At 36.4% G+C, this 26548-nt stretch overlaps 1 protein-coding gene across 2 annotated transcripts in view; it reads left to right on the top strand.

The window, feature by feature from the left end:
- Positions 1–26548, top strand: part of LOC133524237 (dorsal-ventral patterning protein Sog) — a 106681-nt gene that overhangs the window by 28328 nt on the left and 51805 nt on the right. For both annotated transcript variants that reach the window (XM_061860137.1, XM_061860138.1), the window contains exon 2: positions 26443–26546. In XM_061860137.1, the coding sequence (XP_061716121.1) occupies positions 26443–26546 (104 nt within the window). The remainder of the gene's footprint in view (positions 1–26442; positions 26547–26548) is intronic.

Below are 26548 nucleotides of genomic sequence, written 5' to 3'. Positions count from 1 at the left end.
CATTTTGGAAGTAAAATAAAAAATGGGAAGTCACGTCTTGTATTTTTATATCTTCCATATATTTTTTCAGTGTCTAATTCATTGTGATAAATTATTTTCTTACTATTTCACTAGATTTTGTTATAAAATACATCATTCTATTACAACTACATCAGCTTATTAGCTTCAAAAATTATAATTGGTATTTTATTTCTCTATGTTTTTCTTTATTGTCAGAATATGTTTAAAATTGTGATGATATTGAGATGAATGACCTGATGATGTGAGTATTCGATCTTCTAGTAATATCGTTTCTGCTTTGTGGACGACGAATATCGATCTTGTAGTCATATCGTTTTTGCTTTGTGGGGAAACAGTCCACACTTCTCTTCGCTTCCGAATTGGTGATAAACAATTTGTCGTATGATTCAAGAGTCAAAGGAAAGCGCATCGCGCGCGCAGCGCAGCGGCATTGAAGACATTATCGTGTTATCGATCAGCGTCCTCAAGCGGTTCGCAATTAGTGGTCACTGGTCAGTTGCGCGAGACCTCCCGCGCGCCCGGCGCCGCCCCTTGTCTTATGAAATCAGGGTTACCAAACGTCAGGATTTGTTTTCTTCCGGTCCGATCACCAAAATAGCATGGTTTGTTGTGACGTTTTTGTTCTAATCTGATCTACTTTTGTAAATCTAGATTTCAACCAGAACAATATTGTGTTAATTAGTTATTCCAAGTATTTGCCTAGAACTAAAAAAAAAATCAAATAAGATGAATGCTTTAATTAAGAGATCACATGTACAAGTTTTGACCAGATACATGATACTTTTCTAACGTGTATCTGAAGCCAGTATCGGTTTGCAAAGAAACACTTTAAATATACTTATTTATTCAGTGGATATACCCAAGTAGCACACGGGGTGGGAAATAGCTCGTATATCATATCTATTTAGATACTTAAGTGAAAAATATAGCCATGACTAAGTTCTATATAGGTGGAAAGAACCCATATAGACCCAATATAGACCAAAAAGGAGAAAAATTGCAGCCTATTTTTGGTTCTAAATTGAATCCATAAGAGATCTCTCGATTACCTTAAGTGGCAATTAGAACTATGGGTGACAGTTATGCGCAGTGAACGATTTATATTGAACGAATGAATGTATTACAATTTCAGTTCGGTCAAGGAGTGATAAATGAGACGCCCAATTTCCTTTGAGTGGCGTGGCAACAATTAAGACAATAAGTTATGTGTTTTTTAAAAGTGAATGTGATCTGCTATTTTAATTTTGGATGTTCATATCTGTTTGGTAAAGTGATGAAAACTTCACGTTATACAGGAATTGAAATAAGCACGAAATCCTTGCGAATTATTTTTTACTGTGAAACTATAGTATGGTTTCTTTGTAAATTTCGATGCGCCTTTGATTTGATCCGGGAATATTTAAAAGGAGAGTGCTAAATCAAATGAGGAATTGATACTGATAAGAAATAAAACTGTTAAAAACCTGACCTAATGATTGTAGGTTACGTACAATGTTAAAGTAACATCGTCACAACTATCAAAGGTCTGTGATTATGCGTCAGTGTGATAAAATTCTGTTTAAAATAATTCATTTTCAAGGACTCCATTTGTAAACATGGCGGAACAAAAAATATTTTACAGTGTTTATTTTCACTTATTTGTGCTCTATTTAGAACTATCAGGTCAGAAAATCACTTATTTGTATCTTGCAAGTGGCAAAGCAGTGAATGCTATTGACAGAGGAGGCGCCGCAATAGGAAAAATAAATCTGGGGGCAGGGTAGTGCTCCCGCCAAGAAGAGTAAAGCGAAGCGCATGGCCTTCCTTTTCTAAAAGCGCTTCGTCGTTTTTTTTAACCCTCATAACTTGGGTTTGGATTATAACAGATAAACAAAATTCTAGGAATATAATGTCGATAGTGGACTTATTAGGCACAAAAAAATTCAGATGCATAGCTCTCATACTTAAGATTTTGTTCGTATCGGAAAAACCCCGTTTTCGTCACTGACTCACTTCACTCACTCACTGATGATCATGCCCTTGGGGTACTTCCTGAAGTCCTAGGAAGCAAAAATTTGGTATGTAGCATAGTATTAGTATACAAACAACAAAAGAAATAAAAAAAAATGGAAATTTATAGCCCTTAAGGGGGTGAAAAGGGGGGTGGAATTTTGTATGGGGAATCAATAACCGCTGAACCGATTTAGATGAAATAAAGTGTGTAGATAGTTTTTCCTATGGGGAAGGATATAGAATAGTTATCAACCCCAAAATCACCCGTAAAGGTGAAAAGGGAAGGAAAACGGCATTAGGGGGAATAGAGGAAAGTTTGTAGGGGGGATCAGTAAAAAAAGAAGATTGTATAAAAGATGCCCCCAGCCAGATACGTATTTCGGGATTTTTAATAGTAAATTTCCCCCAACCATTATATATGTATCTGATAAATATTTAACTATTTGGTTGTATGTACCCATTGGTATGTATTTCATTGTAATGTGTAATTTTCTTATTCCTGTAATGTATTCTTGCACCTCTACCTGTCACTAAAGCTTTTTGTTCTTTATATCCTGCTACCCTAAGGTTGTCTGGAAGAGATCGCTCACAGCGATAAGAACGCCTGTTGCTACCTTTATTTACATTGTAAATCTGTTACTGAATTTTTCTTCTGTGGTCCAATAAAGTGTTTTTACTTTACTTACTTTACCATTTATATTAGGGGATGGAAGATTGTCATAAGCAACTTACAAAAAGAAGTGAAATCCTATCAAAAACATTTTCATGGAAAATGTTGCCTAGACGAAACCATAAGGCTCGCACTGTCAAAAAGTTATCAGATTTCTTGTAGAGCCACGCTTCTAACTCTACAAGTCCTTACTTCACAAACTCTACACCTTAGTCAAAATATGTGGCTTGGCCGTTTCGTTACTACAAGTATACTTAGTGAATAAATTTTGCACCTTACGCCCATGTGACAGTAGCGAAACGGCCATGCCACATATTTTGACTCTTGATATAGAGTTTCTGAAGTTAGGGCTTGTAGAGTTAGAAGCTTGTCTCTACGAGAAATCTGATAACATTTTGACAGTGCGAGCCTTATGGTTTCGTCTTGGCAACATTTTCATGAAAATATTTTTGATAGGATATTATGTATATGACCTAATTTTGGAACTGTTAGATCGTTAGTGGTTTGAAATAAGTGAAAATAACTGCTTTTGGTTTTCAAGAACCTCCTATTGAGACTTAATTATGCGTTGGAGTGGCAATAAGAGTATTTCTATCCCTTAAAGTTGCAATCACTTTAGGTTCCAAAAGGGCCGTAAAATTATCTCTTTAGCCACTATTGGTGATATACTACTCTATTATACTAGTCATTTGGAATTAAAAGTTCCAAATAAGGGTATGTTCCCACTTATATGTAGAAGTTGCTTATAAGTGACTTTAGGGCCTTATATAGCACTATTGCTTCTTATTCAGTGACAATTAAAACCTGCATGCAACTTAAAGTAGCAAAATCGACTTTACCCAACCATAAGCAATAAAGTAGAAACAATAAACGTTCCTAAGCAACTGCAAGTGACAGGATGAACTCATATACAATTTTGAGTTGTGTTTAAAGGTATAAGTTTTATTAAACACTGTTAAACCACTCATTTAGAACATAAAGCTATAAGATAAGCTGCAAAATTCACTAATGTGCTGCTTGGGATATTTTTGTTATCTGACTTATTGACTTGGTTATTGCGATTTTTTTATATTATTGAATTCTACCGCGATATTTAGCCCGCCTGAATTACCTAACTACCTATCACTATTGTTTTGCATCTAAAAATATAAAATAATGTCTGACATTTATACAAAAATAGGGTATTTGTCGGAACTTATGTAGCTACATTTATGGTAGCCCTATATGTATATGAAATTATCACTAAATTGAGAAGTAAAGTCTGCTTTCCGCGACGCGGTAATAGCACCCTCCAGCTCTCCTATTTATAATGTTTCGCTTCCAATTGAGGCCGATGTGTTCATTTATGTATTATTATGTCGTATTTTTTAAAGATAAAAGTATCTCGATCCGTAACGCTCTGTACGATAATTGTGTATGTGATCCATCATATAAATTGTTATTTTGCAATAGCGGTCACTAAAGTCTAATAAATTAATAATTATGATTCCTGTGAATTAAAAGAATAATTCATATCGAAAAACGTTGCATTATGTAAACCTAATCGGTTGTAAGTATTTAAGAAACGGATACACGTCAGGAAAAATATGCAGTATCTACCTAATAAATGAACTTAATCAAATAATTTATCTCAACTAACTGAAACATATAATCTTAAGATTTATCTCTTCTTGTAAACACAGAAAGTACTTGATTAGTAAGTAACTAGATATTGGCATCCCATCACTAAAAACGTTGCACTGACCTACACTTGCAGGCAACTGTACAATGTCGTGCAAAGTAAATGATGATCGCTTATCACCGGGAGTACTTGGCTACATCAAAGCTTTCGCGCAAGCGCCGGTTTCGGCGGCGGCAAAGGGCGTTCAGCTACCTTAAAAGGCTCTGTCACTTACCAGTGCTTTCATAACACTTAATAAGATGCAATGTGAGTAAAATATCGTGATGGATCCTCACGAGTCGAAGGGGGCCGTGGGACAGAGGACGGGGTTTGTTTCATTTTGTGTTGTGGCCTGCTAATTACACGGCGGGTTGCTTTTTAACGAGCACTCATTTTAACGGCACGCGCACGCGCACCGCACGCCCTGCGCTGGTTACGCGAGCAAGGGCGAGGCGAGTTCTTGGCGAACCAGTGTAACGTGAGCTCCGTAAATTCGTGAAACCCGTAACATCCATACGTTGTATGCCTCTTTGCAGAGGTGTTCGATCAAATAGATAGGTGATTGAAATAACACGGATACTGTATTAAGCATAATCCAACTCAAATACCTATTACAAAAAAACGTGCATAGTTATATTAAACCACACACATGACACACCTCACCTTTTACTCAGTACTATTGTTTGGTCTTTGGTGTTGTGTTGTGTGTTGTATACAAAGTTAGTATAGATTGAGCTTCACAAGCCTTCTCAAAGGAAGGTCCATAGCAGAAAAATTCGTGAAACGATTATAATCAGGAAGCATCGAAATATCAAGAAGCATGAAAAAATTAGCTTCAGCGTGAAAAGAAAAACCAGTCACACACTGTCGTGAGTTTTGTGTGAAGTCAAAGTGACAACCATAGAGTAAACGTAGCGTAGCGTAGTTAATAAATAACTAGGCGACCCCGCCAGCCAACGTGCCCTTTGATAACGATTCGCAGCGTAGCGGAGTCATCTCTCTGTATCATTCTTTCCTATTAGTGCGACAGTGACAGTTGCGTTTCGTTCGCTACGAATCGTAAACGAATGGCATGTTGGCTACGCGGGCAGATGTAGAGATGTTGATACAATTCCTGCCCCCAAACATATAATGTCACGTCCAAAACGTCAGCATCAGGATAAATAAAAAGGTCCCCGTTATATTTAAAAAAAAATGTTTAAGATCGTGTTAATTTAAATCAATATTATGGTTCAGAATATGTACTTAATAATAAATATTGTTTTCAAGCATATAGCTAGTTTAGTCTAGACAAATAAATGCTTTTTTCATTATGAAGGGCATTTTTTGTGTTTTAAAAATTGTAGTTCATTAACGAGGCAATATTACGTTGATCTATAAATTCAGCAGCAGATTTCATGCGAATGCTCTGACATTTTACGAGTTATTTAGTTTTAAAGGAATAGAAACGTGGAAAACTAGCGGAGCAAAATTTATAACACAACTAAATAATTCGTTGATGTGCTTCCATGCCAAGCGATTCGCGGTGCCAAGTGATGCCAAGTAGTGATCTTACACGCTGAGCTCCACGATAGATGGCTGGACTTTAAGAGGGGGTTAACGTAAAATTAAAGTTTAGATATTGTACTCGTATCGTTACACGTTTTTACAAAACAAATGCCATGAACAAAATCACACGGAAACTAGGTTATATTTGCTAGGGCAGATTTCAAGCAGAACCTTACTAGGTTAAAAGTCGAGAAAAAAAAGAAGTTCAGAGTTATTTAGGTACAGTCAGGTTAGCTAAAAAAACACTTCTGCAGTCTGTGCTATCAAAATCACTGCCGAGTTAGCTTGGTCTGACTCTAAAATATTAAAACCCGAAACACAAATCATCCGTTCCAAGGATCGCGTGGCGCGCTATATCTTTTGTTTCTTTCATTTTCCTGGCTTTACGGCTTAGGCTTTAATCGGGTGTTAGGGAAAATGTTTCAAAGAAGATGCAAACAGCAGCACAGTTTGTAGATTTTGTCAGAAATGATTGATTGCACATTATTGTTTACTAAATCGGGACTTAATCGCGTATAAATAAGTTTTAAAATTACCTCCGATGTTTCAAGGACGTCGTCGAATGAGCATACATTAGAGTCAGGACCGAACTACTGGATTGAGCTGCATACCCTTAAAATTCTCACTACGGGTTGTCGTTTCTGTAGTATAAAAGTTCGGAAAGCCATTGAAAAAAAAAAGCAATATATCTTATACCTATTCGGGGAGATGGTTTTAGGATATCATGCATATGGAATCCAGTCATTAGTAAGCGAAAACAAATATCGTCGGCTGAGAAACCAAACATCGTGAATGTTGTGTGTCCGAGTGACATCCTTTGTGTTCAAAACGTTCAAATTAGTTCTATATCCCATTATTTTTTTTTATTTTGGTATCGCTTGTAGAATTTTCTCTACCAAAATGCTCTTTCAACACCAAAATGCTTAGAAATAAAGGAAAAGTAGAAAACTTACTGTCTAGGGCGAGACACTAACTCGCGACTCCGGGATACCAGCTCACCGCTCTACTAAATGAGCGATCGAATCTCGCCCGAGACACTGAGTTTTTACACTTTTCCTTTATATCTGAACAAAACATTCAAGCTTCAAGACAAGACTAAATGCAACTCCCGCAGCTAGAAGATGTTGATGTTAACTTTAGCCAGTCTTTTTTCGAGACCATGTGGATAATGCCGTTCTCGAACTTTGATAGGTAATTTTAAAAGTTATTAGGCGCGATTAAGGGCTCATTTCTCGAACGGTATTAGACTAATATTATTAGTACACGAACTGACAAATCGTATAGGTTACATGGCAGCAAACTAATCATATTAGTCTAATACTATTCGAGAAATGGGCGCCAGGTACCCGTTTTAGTAAAAAAAGTGTGAAAATCGTAAAAGTTTAATTCATTTAAAATACGTAGGTACGAGTAGGTACCTAATTTCACACTAATACACATTTTCTAATTACGACTTAAATGTGTAGAGGGCTGTTTGCTATTCAACGTCATCGTAGTTCAAAAACATATTTGTACGTATGTAAAGTATGACAGTTCTCTACTGGATGATCGCTACCGTCGCCATATTTAAAGGAGACCAGTACCCCTAGTGTAAATTTAATCGACATCATAACGTGACGAACGCGTTTGCGTTAAGTCTCATTTTGTATAGGATTTTGAGTTTCCAAAACGTCCCGCTTGGCGCGCTCTTTCTAAATCCAATACAAAATTGAGACTAAACGTAAACGCGTACGTCACGTTTCGAAATCGAATTTATTTACACTAGGGGTACAGTTCATGCTTACTCGTAGTGCAACGCATTCTTAACTGGTAAGACATATAAATAATATGATTATGCCCACATGCATATTAAACTCCTACCACGCTAACTTTGTACTGATATGGCAGTAACAAATAACAATGAATACATAACCCATAGAAACTAACTTACTTAACGTACTTAGATGTCGGCAGAAAACTTAGCTCGGTCCGACTTAACAGCGACCAGCAACGTCATACGTATTTCAAGAAAACACATTTAATAACAACACATAAACTTATTGCCGACTTGATATATTGTATGTTTTTGCAGTAGGTACTGCTAAATATGTACATTTGTACCATAGACAGAGTGGCGATAGAATATTGTAAATATGCGACTCATCACAATACAGGTCGCGGTAGCAATACAAGATCGCTTGCTTACGTAACTGTAAAAAGTCCATTCTAAATTTAACTTCTTTAAACGAAGGAAGTAATTAAGGAGCAGGATGATCAAGATACGTGGCATGTATAAAATGTATAGTGTTAAATTGATCTGCCGTTGATGAACTATGAAAAAAGGCTGTCGGGAAGTGAATGACGGTGCGGCTGCGTGGACAGCGCCGCCGCCGCAGCGGCGCTCGCACCGATATCGATCGCGACTCGACCCGCAGCCTTCCAAATACGGCGCTTCATCCCAAATAGGCATCAGTCGACGAAGCTGCCGAGGACATCGCAGATCCATTCGCCTTTTTCCATTGTCCACACGTTTTTTGCCCCCCAATAATATTGTTCCCCCGCTGAGGACGACCAGCAGTCAATATGAAATACCATCGCCCTGTGATCTACGCGACAAGTACAATTCGAAGTCTTGATAATTTGCAATTTATGAGATGTGGCATATTGGTTTACAAGAATGTGGCAAAGTGGTATTTTTTGTATAGATAAATACTTGTCCTGGACAATTGTTGGGATAATTTATAGTATCAGTCGGCCAAGGCTCAAGGATGAAGATACAATATCCTGCCTGGGTAGGCAGAGCGTGGGCGGTGCAGTCTAGCGTCGCAAGCGAGGGCGTTGATTCATTTCAAATTATTCACAAGCAACTTTATCTTCTGCTAAATTATGGCTCCACCTCTTCTAGTTCATATTGCTATTAGTTAATACAGGTGGTTATTCTAACTGTGGTTCAAAGTAGGTACTATACCTATATTGTGCAGTGCCAAAAACCACCATGCTGGCCTTACCATTACGCCGATGCGTTCAATTTGAACGAATTATCGTTACATTTTAATTTAAGCAAATGTTAATTACATCGTGTCCCTATTAATAATCAATATATATAAATAAAACAGAAAACATTTTCCATGTTATCATCTATATTATTATTGTCCTCAATAATAATCTCGCAGAAAATTAACATACGTTTGCATCGGAATGTCGTTCATATGAATGGTATCAATTTTTAAAACAAAACCGCCGTAGAGCCATCAAGGGTTGTCACATTAATAGTATGCGTAGGCAGGACCTGTGTCTGTTTGATCGCGGAGCACACTGATCAGTCATACAGAGAATGTGCAGATTTGAAATGAACGCGAGGATTATGCATGCGTGCACACAGGCGGCCCTGGCTGCCACGCTAAGCGTATCCGCCGTATATAAATTCGAAATATTGTTCAATTTTATACCTTGCACTCATGCAATAAGTAACACAGTTGAACGAGTTTTCAAATGTTGTTACGGAGAATACACTTAGCATGACAGCTGAGCTATCGCGGCATTGTATTCAAATCCCGGAGCGTCACCGTACACCACTGCACCACTATTACTCAAAGTTGGGCGGCGCGGCTTACCTTAACACGTCTTCACCTCCTAATATTAATATGCGCGAGCATAGCTAGTACATTTTGAAAATGGCTAAAGTTATCGCGCCGAACCATAATGATACTCGTTCTTTTCTGTATACTGCTGTATTCAGCTATTACCTAGCTTCCAAAAACAAGTTTTTAATTTTTTTTATTTACGAATACTTGTACATTTGTTTTCAGTCACCTATTACCTACTATCTATCGGGATAATATAATTGGGGTTGTTTATTTCTTCTTTCGGTTTTATTATTGGATCAGCTCAACGACATTTTGTAAGAATGAGGAATTGGTATAATTTAACTTGTAAAATTTAATTACAGACTGACAAACACCGGGATTATTGAAACAGAATGAAAGCCTGTAACATTCATTTATGACGGAGCATCTATATATAAGCTGAATTTTTAAATGGGAAAGAGTAAGACAAGGTTAACTTCTCTATTTTTTTAATTCACGGCGAACGAAATTTACAGAACGAATTTAGAAAAATATTACACGCAGTCAGCGATAAAAGTCAATTTTGTATTTGTATCTTTTTGTAATTGTAATGGATTCCATTTTAATCCAGGATTAAAAGCTTCTTACAGCGGTTACAGCCCGATCCGAAGAATGAAATACGATAACGATAAGTTCTGGTTTAGATAAGTTCTCATTTAAATATCGTTCATATGTCATATAATTGACAGAAGCAGCTCGATTCGGGCAACCAATGTCACTTTGACGTTAGAAATATTGTAGATAGATCTTACTGGGATCACGGCGGAATCGAAATCAACGTCAATTTCGACATGTCGTTTAGTTATCGATCTTTTAAAGATCTTTCCAAGATCTTAAACGTGTCTTAATCATGCTTCGATTCGGGCCGTTAGAGACCAAACCAAACTTAGTTAGGCAATAAAAAGCTACTAGTGCTAAATATTGCTTTTTATAAGTTTTTTACTTTTGTCAAATTTGCGCAAAGTATTTTTATTTAAATATTCAATGATTATTCATTAAAAAGTTAAGAATTAAAAAAATATCTCTTAGCAGCATAGGTAGCTGTCTTTACTCTTTCAAATAATTAATCTTAAGTACAACACTAGACAGCTTAATTCAAGAGCAGGAGAAAATTAATGAAGCTTGTACTCAAAACATTGGTATCAACGAACAATCAAGGGAGTGGCTTGAACATAATACTTATTCCAGTACTATCTATCTTTGTTGCTGCTCAATCAGTTCACAATACTGATTGCCTCGAGCCTCGATGCACTGGGAGTAGGTATGCGTATTATGGGAGACAAATTAATGAACGGCTCTTCGTATGAAGGGGTTTATATATGAATGAATTCGAGCGTGTACAGGACAGAAATGTTATAGGTACTTACCTGTTTTAGTACTGGTATTTAAAACCGCTATTATTTTGGTTGAAAACCTAAAGTACCTACATGTATATTAAATACCTAAAATCATTTATCCAGGGCGATAGTAAATAAATAAATACTTGGGGACAATCTTTCAAATTTAACTTTAAATTTGAGAACGTATAGATTTTCTCATAATAAAAAAAAACGATGCAGTTATTAAATGTTGACCGAGCAAAAACGCTATCTTATGTCCGGATGTTCTCCTCTTATCCTCTGGAGGTCGCATTTCTAAAATCTGCCGTTTCGTTGGCAGAAATTGGCATTAAGGACTTAATCGCCTGTAGAAGTCTATGACAAGACTATTGGCACAATCGGATTAGGACCAACCTCGAAATCTCTGGAAAAGTCATGAAATTTGGTATGTATATAAATTAAAGGCTCCTTTTTCATACCCACACCATTTGACATTTGGGGATCTCGAATAATCGCAGCAATCTTGGAAAATGTGTACCATCCAGGAGAAATTTACGTTTTACTCAAAATCTACGTTCTTTATGAAAATATGGTGTAAGGGAACATTAAAGCTTATTAAATTCTACACTAAAAAGTCCTTGATATCTTTGCGGAAAAAATACATCTAGTTATAGAAAATACTTGCTAGTAATAAGTTAATAAAAAGTAAAAATATATATTTTTACCGAGTTTCATTTGAATAAAACTTTAGTAATACAACTTTTTAACTTCTGAGGCATATTTCTATGAGAGGGCGTCATTTTAGAGACATACTGTTAAACATTTATCGTGTGAAATTTAATAAGCTTTCACTTCTCCTTACACAATATTCATATTAAATCCATAGCTACAGAAAAAAAAACAAGAAACAAAATGTTGCATACTTTTTCCTATACCATCTGATCCCCGTGGTCCCCGAGGCTCAAATTTTAAGACACGTAAATAGGGATCCCAGAAATTGTAGGTGTCAAATTTGATTATCTCACTATTTTTTGAACCCCATTTAAGAACTAAAAATAGAACAAGTGAAAATAGGTTTTGAAGGGCAAGAAGAATCTACCGATATGTCATTTAAAAAAATTGATCCAGTATCCTAAGCTACAGGATGTACTGAATCATCAGTACTTAAACCCATAACCCTACTTTCGGACCCCGATACCCGAAACATATTTTTTACGGCGTACAAAAACATTTTTGTTCGAAATTCATCCTCTGTAACAGAGGTAAATATGGGGTCAAAAGTTTTGAACGGATAAAGCTAGTACTTAAGTAATATTAGTTTCTTTACTGTGACGTAACTGTATAATAATTTTCTCATTGTGCGACCTACGAACACACGTCACCGACACCATGTCGTCGGGTTTCTTTTACGTCTTGTTTACTGTTTTCATGTTGCAAAGTCAGCCTAGAGTTATTGCACCTATGTATAGGTACATGTTACTCGTACCTACCCTATTGAATCTGTTTGTTTGTATGGTAATAGGTAAGCTAAGGTCCTACTAAAGGTAATAGGTACTTAATGGTACATATTTATATATCGCTGTTAGGAAAATTGTAGAAATAAATGTAAAAACCGACATAATAAACATGTAATGTATACTTAATCTAATTTTATGATGATTTTTAACAGTCAGGAATGTACAAATTGTACAATACTTAGGTTTTGAATTTGTTGCCAAATGATTTCTCGAAGAGACGCACACAATATATCTGACTATGTTTCGTGGATAATCTACCTGAAGTCGAGTTCCAAATTTAAAATTTAATTAGGCCGTCCAGAGGCGAAGAGGAGTTCTGTCACCAACTAAACATGAATAAATAATGCTTTTAACATTTCGGTTGCGACTGCGCCGCTGCGTCTCGGACGACTTTGGAAAATTAATGCGACTATTTACGTAATAAATATTATAATTTTTTAATAAAGTATTCTTCAAAGGAAAATCTGAGACATGCAAAGACAGTATTTACAAAACAAAATAGAAGGGTTTAAGCATAAGCATAGCTTGCCTGGTTGTGGTGCCAGTTTTGGTAGAGTTTAATAAAATGTTTAAGGGTATTTTTTATCTTTACTAGTACTAGTACCTTTATTGTTTGTTCATATAAGCCTGACGAGATTGTTGCTACGAGTATTAACGATTTCGTAATACATTTGTGAATGGTTGATTAGATGTATTTGCAATCTTTATTATCGCTTATCCGTTACGCATCTACTCCGGAAAGTAATATATCGCTTCTTTAAGCACTTTGCTGAATATATTAATTGTCAATTAAGTAGATAATCTTTATTTACTCTGCACGAGGCACGCACCTAATCAAAATTTAAAATATGGCGTTCGCCGTATACCTATATACTTAAGTTTACTTCTTATTTACCATAAGAAAACATAAAAATTAGACACACATTGGCTTTTCTTACTGCATTTTGTCGGAATAGGTATTGCGAATAAGTTACTTTCGACGTGTCGATTATCTTCAAAACCACGCGTAATATAGAAAAATCAGTTATCAGTTTGTAGACCTGTAATTGCTGTAATAATTTTATATAATTTGATATAATTAAAAAAATACTTGAAGTTCATGCAGCGTACAAAATAATATGCGTTCAACAATATGCGTTATAGCGTAAAAGTATTTCTTAATATTTAATTCGATTCGGTTATACATTGATATATATATTTTTTTATGAATGCGGACCATTTTCGCGCTCTCTAAATGTATTATAGAGGATCTGGGTGATTGGGTCTGTCTGTTATTCTGCCATGCCAGAAATATAAATTAAGATTAAGCCTTAATCCAGAACGGATTATTGTATTGAGAGGTTTTTTATAGCCGTCTTAAATTTTTAAATAATAAATGAAGGCCATATATTTATGCAAAATTACCGTGAATTGCAATAGGAATTTTTCCTGTTTAAAAGTAACTAGTTCCATTAATTGATAGAATACATACTGCAATACTGACCAAATTATTTTCACAAAAATAAATAGATAATGTTAAGGTATTGTATTTATCGTTACCGATACCGTTATGTGAATAAGAAAACGTAATATAAAAATGAATGAATAATAATATGAATAAATTAATGAATATACTTATGGTTAGTTTCGTGGGTTTGTAAGAGCGTGGTCGCTAATAATAGTGAATGCGTAGGACAATATTTAGACTGTTGAGCAACCCCGTTTCCATAAACTGCATCTGCCTAGTAGACACATTAAGCTAAAAATATTATATATATAGATATAATTAATCGCTGCGCATCTGACTCATATATTAGTGTGAGAGGGACGCAAACAGATTAATGTAAATATGTACTTATTCTGAATGGCATCTACTAGTGTGGTGAAGTTTGCTTGAGGCGTACTTTTGGCGGGCCACACGCTAAGCTTTAAACGCCAAACTGACAACATAAACAATGAGCAACTATGTCTCGTCAGTTCCATAGTAAATGCTTTACGCCATATTGTACAGTTTATTAACGTGAAGTTGGCATCTCAGCTCGCCCATTAATCTCCACATAATTAAATGATCAAGTGAAATTATATTTAGCCCAGGAAACGGGGCCATACCCACGCTCGTCTCATCGCGCTCCGTCGCGTCCTATCAAACCACGCTGAAAAACCTCGTGAAAAGTCAACAGTCGCGACGGCGCGGTCGACACGGTTGTTATACATACCTATAGTTCTATACTTATGGTGTGATATATAGTCGTGTGCAGATAGCAGCGCCGAGACTCGTGCTCCCGATCTTCACACCCAAATATTGTTTTCGTTAGAGTTCATCGTCTTGTCTGGAAATTCAGGATTATCTAAATACGTTGTGTATACAACTTGTCACGATGCGGCATCGTTACGTACTCTATATTAAAATGTCACAAAGTAATTTTGGAATGGCAATAACGTAGTCTCGACAAAGTACCTAAACGTGATAAATCTTGAGTCGGAGTGTTTACTTTCGTTGGCATGTGACATCCCTTTAGAAAAATCTTACGTGACATTAACATAGAAGAAAAGCCAGTTAGTCATAATTGGCTAGCCAGCGTAATGCAATGCATGTAAGTGGCTAGACCGTCGTGTGTGCGAATATTATTGCCATCGACAATGTTGATCTGTGAGGGTTGTCGCAACATGCACGCGTCAATTTACAGTATCATAAACTTGTAATATTAGAGAACGCTGTACAAACGTTGTATGTAATAGGAATTGTAAATCATAAAATCATGTCCTGGTCGGCTACTTATAATATTACTCTGAGTAAGGTTTTAAATGCTCGGTGGCGTGCGGTAACCCTAAGGACAGCGACCCTGTCGCAATTAAATTTGCATTCTTGCCGTCTAATTGATAAGTTTGTTGGTAGATACAATTAAAATAGATTGGTGGGCGTTACTCTCGAGGTGTACATAGTAATCCCGTCGGCACATCGTCCCTTCTAGTCCAATCCTGAAGTTAGAGGTCTTAATTGGATTACTTGAAACGACATTATAAGACTTATATGGCTGGAAACCTAAGAGGATATATCAGCTTCACTTAATATCGCTTAGCGCAGTAGGTAGTTAGGTAGCGGGAGCGATGGTCTTACTGCTAGTTATGTTGTAAAGCGATTTTGTGTCGTAGGTCGTGGTCGGTGGCGAGCGTATTATGCCTAGCGAATTGTGTTCTCCGTTTTATCTGACTACTGTCATTATATCTCATTTAAATCTGTTCAATTTTAACAATACTATCATTGAAACGACCTTGTCTTTTCGTTATTCGCGATCTATTTTCATAAGAATGTTTCATCAGTGTTCAGACACAGCTATTCTAAAATGACAGATAGAATTATATTTTATCTGGACGTGGAAAGTATGCATAGAGGCTAAATCGGTGGCTGGGCGGCGTCGCGACGCGACATGCTCGCGAATATTTTTTAAGTATGTTTTTATGAGGTGCAACCGTACGATACGCTCACTACTGAGGCATTCGTAGAATAATAAATTATACGTGATATTTTTGTTAGGAAGTTGGCTCTCGTCCACGATTTTCTCCTGGACGCTTCCATGTCAATATCAAGGAAAATATTTTCATTACAAAACTTAATCCAAGTATTTTAAGTACCTACGATGTAAAGGAAACTTCAATTCAAATATTTCAAAGGTTCATTCAGGCGCTTGAGGCAGAGGCTTAAAAGCAGATATTTTGTACCACTTAAACTGTCTACACCTCGTAAAACTGTCTCAATATAAGTCATCCAAAAATTATAAGAGTATAAAGATCACGCCGGCGGTCAACAAAAACGCTCGATAAGGAAGGAGAATGATTTATGTGATTTTTATGGCTCCTACTAATTGGTTCGACAATGTATATGGCCTTTGCGTCGCCTTCTTGCATTTTAATCAAGAAACACTGGAAATAAACATATGTATATGTTGAATTATGGACATTTAGAACGAGAAGAACCAGTCACAATTGCGACAAGCAGGCGCCGGCCCGCTCAATGAAGTCTATAATAATAAACATGGGGCAAGTGCGCGCAGTTTTATAGCGATATGGTTTTGTATATGCAAGAAAAATAAAATATTTAGGTATTCGTTCAAAACCTATGTTGTACCCCCTTGACACTACTTAAGGATTGATTTATTTTTTAGATTTTCATTTTCGTCTAGTCGTTTTATGTGTAAATATGGACACATTTAATTATGTACCAATATCATGTCAAATATAATAAAGTAACAAGTTAGTAACCCCGCTTCTAAAATTATGTAGTAGTTTCCGAGTATAACTATCAAGAAATAATAGATAGACAGACTCTGCCGAGGACGTTACCTGTATGTGGTAATACATAACGATGAGTTTATAATTGCACGATTCTGACGTAATTTAAGAAGTAGGTACAAAACGGGATATTACGATCTGCCGATGAAATCAAACCTATTAAATAGCAGACAATAAATGAGTCATAAACTGTGCAGCGGTTATAAGATTTGCTGATAGGATAATACGATTGAAATACTAATCCCTAGTTTTGTTCAGGCTACGTCGATTTTAAAAAACTGTGTAGACGTATGTCATCATCAAAGAAGCCAATTCAAACTTACATTGTGAGATCAAAATGATATCTAAATGTCAGTCGCGTGTGCATTTCGCTCGTAGGTACTTCTCCGTGCGTAATTGGCGCGAGCGAGACGCACGGGCGACTGACATTTATATTTAGATATCATTTTGATGCAACAATGTAAATTTGAATTGGCCTCTAGGTTCCTTAAGAATGTAACAATGTAACAATATCAATATGAATGAAGTATCGGCCTCAACACCAGAACAGTTGCGTAACTTTCATAAGTTCCATGACTGTAGTTGTCCATCTGTAAAGAAACTCATAAAATAAATCTATTTAGGGACCTTCATTGGTAATTATATAAGTAGGTAGTCAGAAATATAATCGGTGTTATAATTTCCTTTACTACCGAGATGAACGAATCTCAAATGCGTCATTGACTATGGGGATCATTTTAGTAATACCTATAAATAATCCAATCAATATTGGGTATCGACATGTACATGAAAGGAGCAGGAAGGCGACTGCCGTCAGCCTTGCCAGCCAGCGCGTGTTGCGAGTGCGAGGCTACCTGCCATACACATACAGCGACCCTATCGGCCTATTTCGAACTTTAAGAGGAAAGAGGACGGCCGATTCTCCATACGAACGTAGTCCCCATTTTCCTCTCTGGATATTGGAAAATATTTTTAAATAATTTGATGTGTATTAACTATAGCTATGTCCCTACGTTTGACTTTTTTTGATTTTTGTATTATTATAAAAATTAGGAGCGAAAAATAGATTTCCTACAAAATTTTAAATGCGTGTAACTCCTATAATAATTACAAAAAAAAAAACACGAAAGCTATGGTTAATATACAACAAATTGTGTAAAAATATTTTTAGTAATGTTAATATTCAGAGAGGAAAATGAGAACTACGAATGAAAAGGTGCGCGGGTCCTCCACTTTCATCTAAAGATACGTTAAAAAAGTCGTAAAGATACGATATGGATTGGATATGTCAGTGTCCAAAGTGACGTTTTTGTTTGAAGAAACATCGCTTTTGACACTGCGATATCTAATTATATAAGAATTATTAATCATAAGAATTACATAAAAAAGTCATTCATGTTGAAGGCTTATTACAGAGTCGAGGACTAGGTATTTGCCAGGCAAACATGCATGGTCTAAACCAGAAATTGTAATAAAAACAAGTAGTAATTAAAATCATTGTATTACGTGTAGAGTTGTAGGTGACACAGCTCAGGTAAGAAAGCACATCAAATATTTTATGTAGGTATTTCATAGCAATCAGTCAGATTTAAATAATGCATATTCTTTATTAATTTTATTTTCTTTTCGTTTTGTAAGAATTCGCTATGTTTTCTGAAAGAGCTACGTATTACTACGTATTTGTATGATTTGATGTACACATATATTTTTTAATCAAATTTCTATAAAGTAATTGCATGATTTCTATAGTAATCTAAATTGTATTTTTTCTTATTTCATGCATGTTCATTATAAGATGTAATGTTTTGAAAGGATGTGTCCCGCCGAGTTTCTTGCAGGTCCATATTGGAATACCCTCCTCCAATTGAGGAGAAAGGAGAGAAGTAGGGTTACAGCCGGTGTAGCTTTATTTGACGTTCATAAGCGCATTGTAATATGCCTACTTGAATAATAAATTATCTTTATCTCTTTATCTTATCTTTAATCCATATCGTGCCCTTAGCAAATGTTTGACGTATCTTAAAGTTCGAATCAGGCCGTATGTGGCCGGTGGCAGACAGTTTTAGCTGATACTTCATAGGCGAGGAAGTCAGGTTTGGAGGTTAGTTCTCAATTGAAAATTTGAAGCACGAGGTATTCTTCGATTAGATATAAGTATATTTGGTTGTTTTTTTTATGTACGTTAATAGTATATAGATATATGTTAATACTCGTAGTAGTGGCTCAAACCATAGCTCATTGTATTAGTAACACATAATTTTTTTTAATAAATAGACATCACTATGCCAAAATCCATATAAAATTTAAATTGTAGGTCGGGCTGTTCCTATATATTTGAATTAGATTTTATCGACAAAATGTTCTAATTCTTTTCCCGAATCAGTTTGGAGCGTTGTCAATTAATTTACTTATATATACATATGTATGTTAGACAAATCTACGTCAAAAAAATTAAAAACTTGCTCGAGTAGGTGACTTTTTAAATAATCAATTAATCACTACCTGTCATAATATTTACCGTAGCAATTATATGCGTAGTATTTTCTTAATCATTTCTAGAAACTACGAAGAAATAACTGGATTATGACCTATCAACAAAATAAAACAAACAATCCAATATTCTTTTTAATAGTCTGGTTTGTAACAAATCTTGAGTTGTAGTTATTAATGGAATTGGCGATTAGACATAATGAGGACTTTATGTTTTGGCAACATTTTTAGTTCGGTAGACTAATAAAATAATATAAATTACTTGCGTACGTTGTGTTATTAGAATACTCAACCAATACTTGTACCTCTAACAACGCGAAACCAAAATATTTCATGACAGGTACTACGCTAATGTGATTTGTTTTACATACTATGTGTAATAGAAACAGTTTAAACAGGTGGTGTGTGTCTACTCTTTTACCATTTGTGTCGTAGTTGATAATAAAGTATAATTTTATTTATATGGTAGTTAATTATGTGTGTTTGAAACCGGAGAAGCGTCGTTATATCCAGGTGCGACTTGTCTTATGAAAATTAATGAAACACCACAGACCGCTTGTCGTCTCTCTTAAGTAGGTGGTGATTAGTCGAAATAATGCATTTAGTAATTAATACGAGCAATCCAACCATTATTCTGCGGCACTTATGTTCTGAATACACTGTATCTGCATTAAGCCAAGTATTTTCTTAAATAATCGATTTTTTCTATAGTTATGTATGTACACAGTTCACTCTTTATGTTAAGGATTTACGCTAGAACGGCCCGGGTTTGGGCCAAGGCGTCCGACACTTTGTTTTCTATAGAAAGCATCATGTGATTACCGATCACCTGTCATAGAGAATGTAGCATCGGAAGCCTCGGCCCGGACTAGGGTCGTTCTAGCGTGGGTCATCCTTTATGAGTGAATAAAATAAGAAAAATAAGTTAAAACAAGTGATTCACTCACTACGTTACTTACTCACCTATAGATTGCAAAACGACATCTACAAAAATGAAGCGAAAGAAACGATGTAGTTTATGAAAACGATGTATGGGGTTTTTTGCAGTAGGAGTTGTACTTATTTGTACCAACCTACATTTTAGGTTTATTTTTATCTTCTTTATTCTCTATCAGATCAGATGATTGAAAAAATAAATAGTTATGAAATAATTGGCGGCCGCATATCTAGAATCTTTACAGGTACTCACTGCGAGATCTGGCGCTTAACATGGGCACATTCCTTTGAATTCTATTATACTACAAAAAACTTCATTGTATTTCTGACATACTCGTAGCACCTATACTGCAGAAATTAAACAAAGAGTCTGTCTTCTGAATACTAATGGCTTAGAGCAACTGTACTTTATTTGTATCATTTGTGCCATCAATGTTATGTCGTTTATAGAAGAATTGTGCATAAATTATCATTGCTTGCGCATATGAAGCGAAGCTAAAAATAATTAATAACTCGTTTTTTATTCGGTCGATAATTTTAGTAAATATGATAAAGGAAATCGTTATATTAGCAAGACAACACTATATTCAACTTTTTTATCAGGTATTTAATATTTTATCTGGTTCGTAAAATATACGTTAATATTGGGTCGGGATTTTATATAAAAACGCGCTATGTTCAGAGGTTCAGACTTGAGACTAGATTCACTACATTGACATCGCAATAGTTAATGCTAAGGGCCGGTATAAACTGCACGCCAACTGCAACGTCCGCGTGCATTTCCGATACAAGTTGCAGTTGGCTTGCAGTCCGTCTGTACAGGCCCTTACATACGACCTTGCACCGTCTCACCTAGGTTTACTTATGAGTAAAAAAATCGGCCAAGTGCGAGTCGGACTCGCACAGGAAGGGTTCCGTGCCATTATCTATAAAAACGGTCACCCATCCAAGTACTGACCCCGCCCGACGTTGCTTAACTTCGGTGATTGGATGAGAACCTCGAGATTGGAAAGAAATATTTATTTTATTCTGTTTATAGTATTTGTTGTTATAGCGGCAACAGAAATCATAATCTGTAGAAATCTCAACTGGCTAATTATCACAGTTCATGAGATACAGCCTGGTGACAGACGGAAGGATGGACGGACGGACGGACGGACAGCAGTCTCAGTAATAGGGGGTCTCAGTATTTGACCCTTTGGGTACGGAACCCTATAAAGCGTAGGTATTCATATTAGATTGTGAATATCTTGATTATATTTTATACCCACTTATTTTTAAGTAAAGCGAAGAAAATACTGATTTATGCTGCTCTAATGTTTCCATAGTACCCACCAGTTTTAATTACTGAGATTAAATGGACCCTGTGTACGTTTGTCTATCTTTGACTAATTTAATACCTAAGTATTTAAATAGGTCATTATCAAATACACAGGTAATCTGCCACATGCTTCGTCAATAATAAGTAGCCGCGCGTTGGAAGGTCAGAGTTGCCGTGTCCAAGCGCTACACCTGCCGTGATACCCGATACTCTTAGCTGCACAATGTACCAACATAATCCTACGCTTGCATGACCTGATGGACCACAACCCTCAGCATTAGGGTAACGACAGGGAGGGCAAGATTTCTCTTAAGCTGTTAAAGATTATATAGTTTGGGACTAGGTTGATTCTGAACAATGATGATACCGATAATACTTACGAGGATACTTTAAAATGTTTTGTTTTTTATTTCCTAATACTCAACTAACGATTGTATAAATTCATTTAAATCGGCTTGGTAACTTATTAGCACTAGCTGCATCTGCCGTGACACCCAATACTCTTCGCTTTACATAATCCTTGGATCGCAGTATGACGTCTAATACCTGCCAGTGACAGACAAGGGTAGGAGAACTCATATTTATGGTTGATGAAATTAGTGAAAAACAAAGTAACTAATGTAGAGTCAGGGTAATGAAATATTACGCAATATTTTGTCGGGAAATTCTAAAAATCTTGGCCTGGTCACACTTTGTGTAGTGGAATTATAGTTTTGATACTAGAAAATAATTTTGATTTTCTGTGCACACGTAAGGTACCTAAGGAAATAAGTTAATACCTATACATTGACGTGAACGCAAAGTCAGATCACGTAATTTCTACCTCTATGTAAAGTACAAAGACATATATAGACATGTTTCGCCAAGATATTTTTATATATTTTATATTTTTATATCAATTTACTACTGACCAGTTATTCCACAGATTTCTTCTAAATATTAGTTTTCATTAACTCGTTACGTTCCAATGTTTTAATTATTGATATTTTCTAGAACTTCTAATTTATCAGTTTCTTTACACACTTGTCCTGGACGTTCATGAGATTCAGGTATTAATAAATTCACGTACTTAATCAAAGTTATAGGCAAATGTTAGAACTAGTACTTAAAGTATCAAAATATTAATAGAGCACCAACCTACTAAATTGTTAACGACGAATAGCAGTTTGTCGTCATACAACGCTTCACATCGACTTCGCACATTATCGTATTTCTTTATGAGCTTAAATAATAGTTTGCGGACCTCACTCGGTATAGTCATTATTAATATTATTTAAAAGAAACCCCTTATAAACCGCGAACATTTTGAATAAATGACATAAATTGACAACAGACTTTTAGCTTTGTTTTTAAATCATAGACAATTGGTGATACAACATGGAAATATTTGTCAACAATATTTGGCTAGCCAGACTCTACCTATATAGTACTCACTGCAATTTTAATATTAAATGGGTAATATAGTTATATAAAAAAAAAACACCTGGCAAAGCGGTCATGATTCATGATACACTCAAAATTTCGCACAACAGGTGAGTCGTATCGGCCCGTTACAGTCACCAGGATGGGGTTGGATTATATAACAATGTGTAATTTTTTTGAGTTTTCACATAACTGCTGACATACAACCGGAAAAGCCATCCAAATCTGCTATTTAACGGTATCAGGAGACACATGACAAGAAATAACTATGAAAATAAAGTACCTACCCTTATTTGCTTATCAGTGATAGAATCTGAGCGACAGACATCCGTCCCATTTGAATATTAGATTAAAAGACAAGCTGAGAAGTGCCCTTGCGCGGGTCTCGCCCACTCGTCCCGCGTGTAAACTAGTCAGCGCATCGAGCGACTGTCAAAATATCCTGCTTAAGGCTAATTCGAACGCGAACAATTTATGCGCATCCCACGCGCTGAAATACGGCGCACGCCTCTTTCTACCCTTTTACGAAGAATATTTATTGAAGCGACTCGCGAATGCTTCAGTAAGCCGACCATATGCTGTCTGTTTGACATGTAACTCATACTTATGGTGATCTATGACACAGTGTAGCCAAGCGGCCACGGCCGCAGACTCCACGCTTAGCAGGTTTTAAGTGCTAAGTCGCCGCTCGTAACTATGAATCCATTTAATATGCAGCTAGTCGTCATCAGATCGGCATCTGCGATACGGGCGGAAACTTCCCGATATTGAATTCAAAATAAACATCGCGTAACGTATTGAAGCCATTTTCCATAAGCAGAGACAACGCGCATACGGCGCGGCGCGCGTCGCCAATCCTTCATTTCCCCGGCGAAGTGCTTGAGACTGGCGCTGAGCCAGCGGTTCCGAGAACTCGGGAGAAGGTTACGCGACGTCTCGCCTCTCTTTATATGCCTAAATATTTCACATCGTATTTACATAGGACGGTTCTTTTAAGCCAATATTATTTCAAAGAGTTTCATTTGCTTACGTAATACATGAATAGAATCACTACGGGTCGGGTGCCAAGTCGTTAACTAATACTTAAACTGCATGAGGTCAGTCAGAGTGAAATTTATGAGTAGAATTTTATGGAAGTTTGTTGTGGTAGGACCTAGACCTTTAGTGGATAGATATTTGAACCGCGGCGCACGAGTTCGCGCGAATGCCAGCGTCGTCGCTTTGATTGGACGGGAGGAGCCGTACCGATTTCTTGGCACTACATCACCACTCGTAAATATTCGTTATTGAAAAATATTATTTATCATCTCCATTACAACCGCAAGTTATTTCTTTCGTCAATTACTTCAAGGAAATCGATTTAAAAATCAAAGAGAAGTTTACGATAGGTAATGTTTATGATTTCCGTAGTAATTACTGCCTACTTCCTATCGAATCGCTGCTATGTTCGATACAGAAGAACTCTACCGCAGTAAGATATAATCAAACTACCTACCAAAGTACATTGACTTGTCATAGTAGCTTTTATTTACACATACAAATTTACATACCTACTTAAGTAGGTTTCGCATTTATATGCAATACTTGTTAGGAATAAAGTTTGTATTGTACAGTGTACAACTCGTTTATTATTTGCTAAGTTGCATCGGCTTCATGCTCCTGGCAGGGGAGAGAAATAACAAGAATAAAATATGTAAATAAAGTGCAGCAGACAAGCGATTCACACATCGTGATTGTAGCATCCTGATCTGTATCGCGGCGCCGGCACCCTCCTTCCTTATTACGTGCGCCCGCGCCGATATCGAACAGGATCATTGTTCTCTTAATGACGACATGACAAACCAATTCGGCACTTATACAAATAGAGATAACTATCAGGTTAAAATTGTGCATTTTTAACAAAGAAAAATATAGACTTATTGTACTGAAAGATGGCTAGGTATTTGTATGTTTAAGATATAAAACCAATTTATAACTAAAATAAACCGGTCAAGAGCATGTCGGGCCATGCTCAGAGTAGGGTTCCGTAGTTACTCTTCCGTCGAAATAAGCTAAACTGGAGCTTAAAGTATGGTAGATTGTTAACCAAGGGATGAACTGTGGGTGTACGTCTTTTTACTATGAAGGGGAAACTTTTTGCGATAACTCAAAAACAGCTAAACTGATCATATCCGCTATAGTTTTCATTTAATATCTTTCTTAAGCTCTACTTCCAAGATTTTTTTCATATTTTTTGGAGCTATGGTTCAAAAGTTAGAGGGGGGGGGACACATTTTTTTTTCTTTCGGAGCAATTATCTCCGAATGTATTCACTTTATCAAGAAATGTTTGTTGAAGACCCCTATTAGTTTTGAAAGACCTTTCCAACGATATCCCACACTGTAGGGTTGAAGCAAAAAAAAAAAAAAAAATCACCCCCATTTTACGTGTAGGGGAGGTACCCTAAAAAAAAAATTTTTTAGATTTTATTATACAACTTTGTTGGCTTTTTTGATTTCTATATCCATGCTAAATTTCAGCTTTCTAGCACTAACAACCACGGAGCAAAGCCTCGGACAGACAGACAGAGAGACGGACATGGCGAAACTATAAGGGTTCCTAGTTGACTACGGAACCCTAAAAACAAATAGAGTTTAAATTGTTTTTGTGCGCACAAAAATATTTCTAATCACAACCCGAAATATGTAGCTTTCTATACTCTTTAGGCGTTTAATAAGTAGGTACTCGTACCTACTACTGTCGGGGATGTCTTATAGGGTCACAGTGTATAGAGAAATTAATGCATTAAGAACATAAAACACATTAAGATCAATAATGTTCTCACGCAACGTGGTTATCAGTGCACTCGTGGAGTGAGGTTAATTAAATAGTTACGAGAGAGATAACAGTGACGCCTATTTATAGAGGACGGGGCACCTTATCGACCTGAGCCATCTGATAGCGAACTATCTACGGTACCGAATCGCCTGTGCCGGCGCCTCTATTGACAACTCCATTCCAATTAAACTGGACGTCTATCGATTCATCTCTTAAGGTTCTGTGCAGCATATATTTATATACATAGGGAATATATTATGTACCTAATGAGTAAATCCACAAATTGAATATGTTATCGGAATCTGTACCTGCAAACCGAAACCTGTTGAAACAAATTTCAATTTAAATTGTCAAAAAAATGCATTATAGGCCTCAGGCGGCCAGAGGCTATAAGGTTACGCCTTTTGTTTCTAATAAGTATTAGAATTTTAACATCATTTTTCCTTTACCATGGTTAAGTATGCTACTAATCTACTAACCATTCACTGCTAGATTTATTTGGTAAATATTTTCATTAAATTGCAAATTAAAAATCAAGTAACATAAATCTCTTCATAAGTCTGTGGTAATAGCTAGTAGTAATATCGAACACAAAATGGGCTGTCTCTCCAGGAGAAGCTAATTACGACTATGAAAATTACGAAGCCATGTCGGTGATATTAAATAGGTGTTATTATTCTTAGTTACATAGGCCGCTCGAGCTAGTTTAGAAGCCGACTCCTTAACAGCTCAACGAGGCACGACCAAAACCCGATCTAAGATGCCCTTAAGCCGCAGTTGTCGCCCCTATTTTAGGCTACACGCCCGTAAAGGTTTGATTGTTTCTCGTGCTACAATAAATTGTGTTTGTTGCAGAATGCCAGTTCGGCAAGCAAGCCAAGGAGCTAGGCTCCAAATGGTTCGCAGACCTCGGCCCGCCTTTCGGAGTTATGTACTGCATCCAATGTGAGTGTGTTTCGGT

The sequence above is a fragment of the Cydia pomonella genome, chromosome 13 (genome assembly GCF_033807575.1).
Source record: "Cydia pomonella isolate Wapato2018A chromosome 13, ilCydPomo1, whole genome shotgun sequence".
NCBI lineage: Eukaryota > Metazoa > Arthropoda > Insecta > Lepidoptera > Tortricidae > Cydia > Cydia pomonella.
The sequence above is the reverse complement of the archived record's forward strand: the minus strand, read 5'-3'. Positions and strand labels throughout refer to the sequence as shown.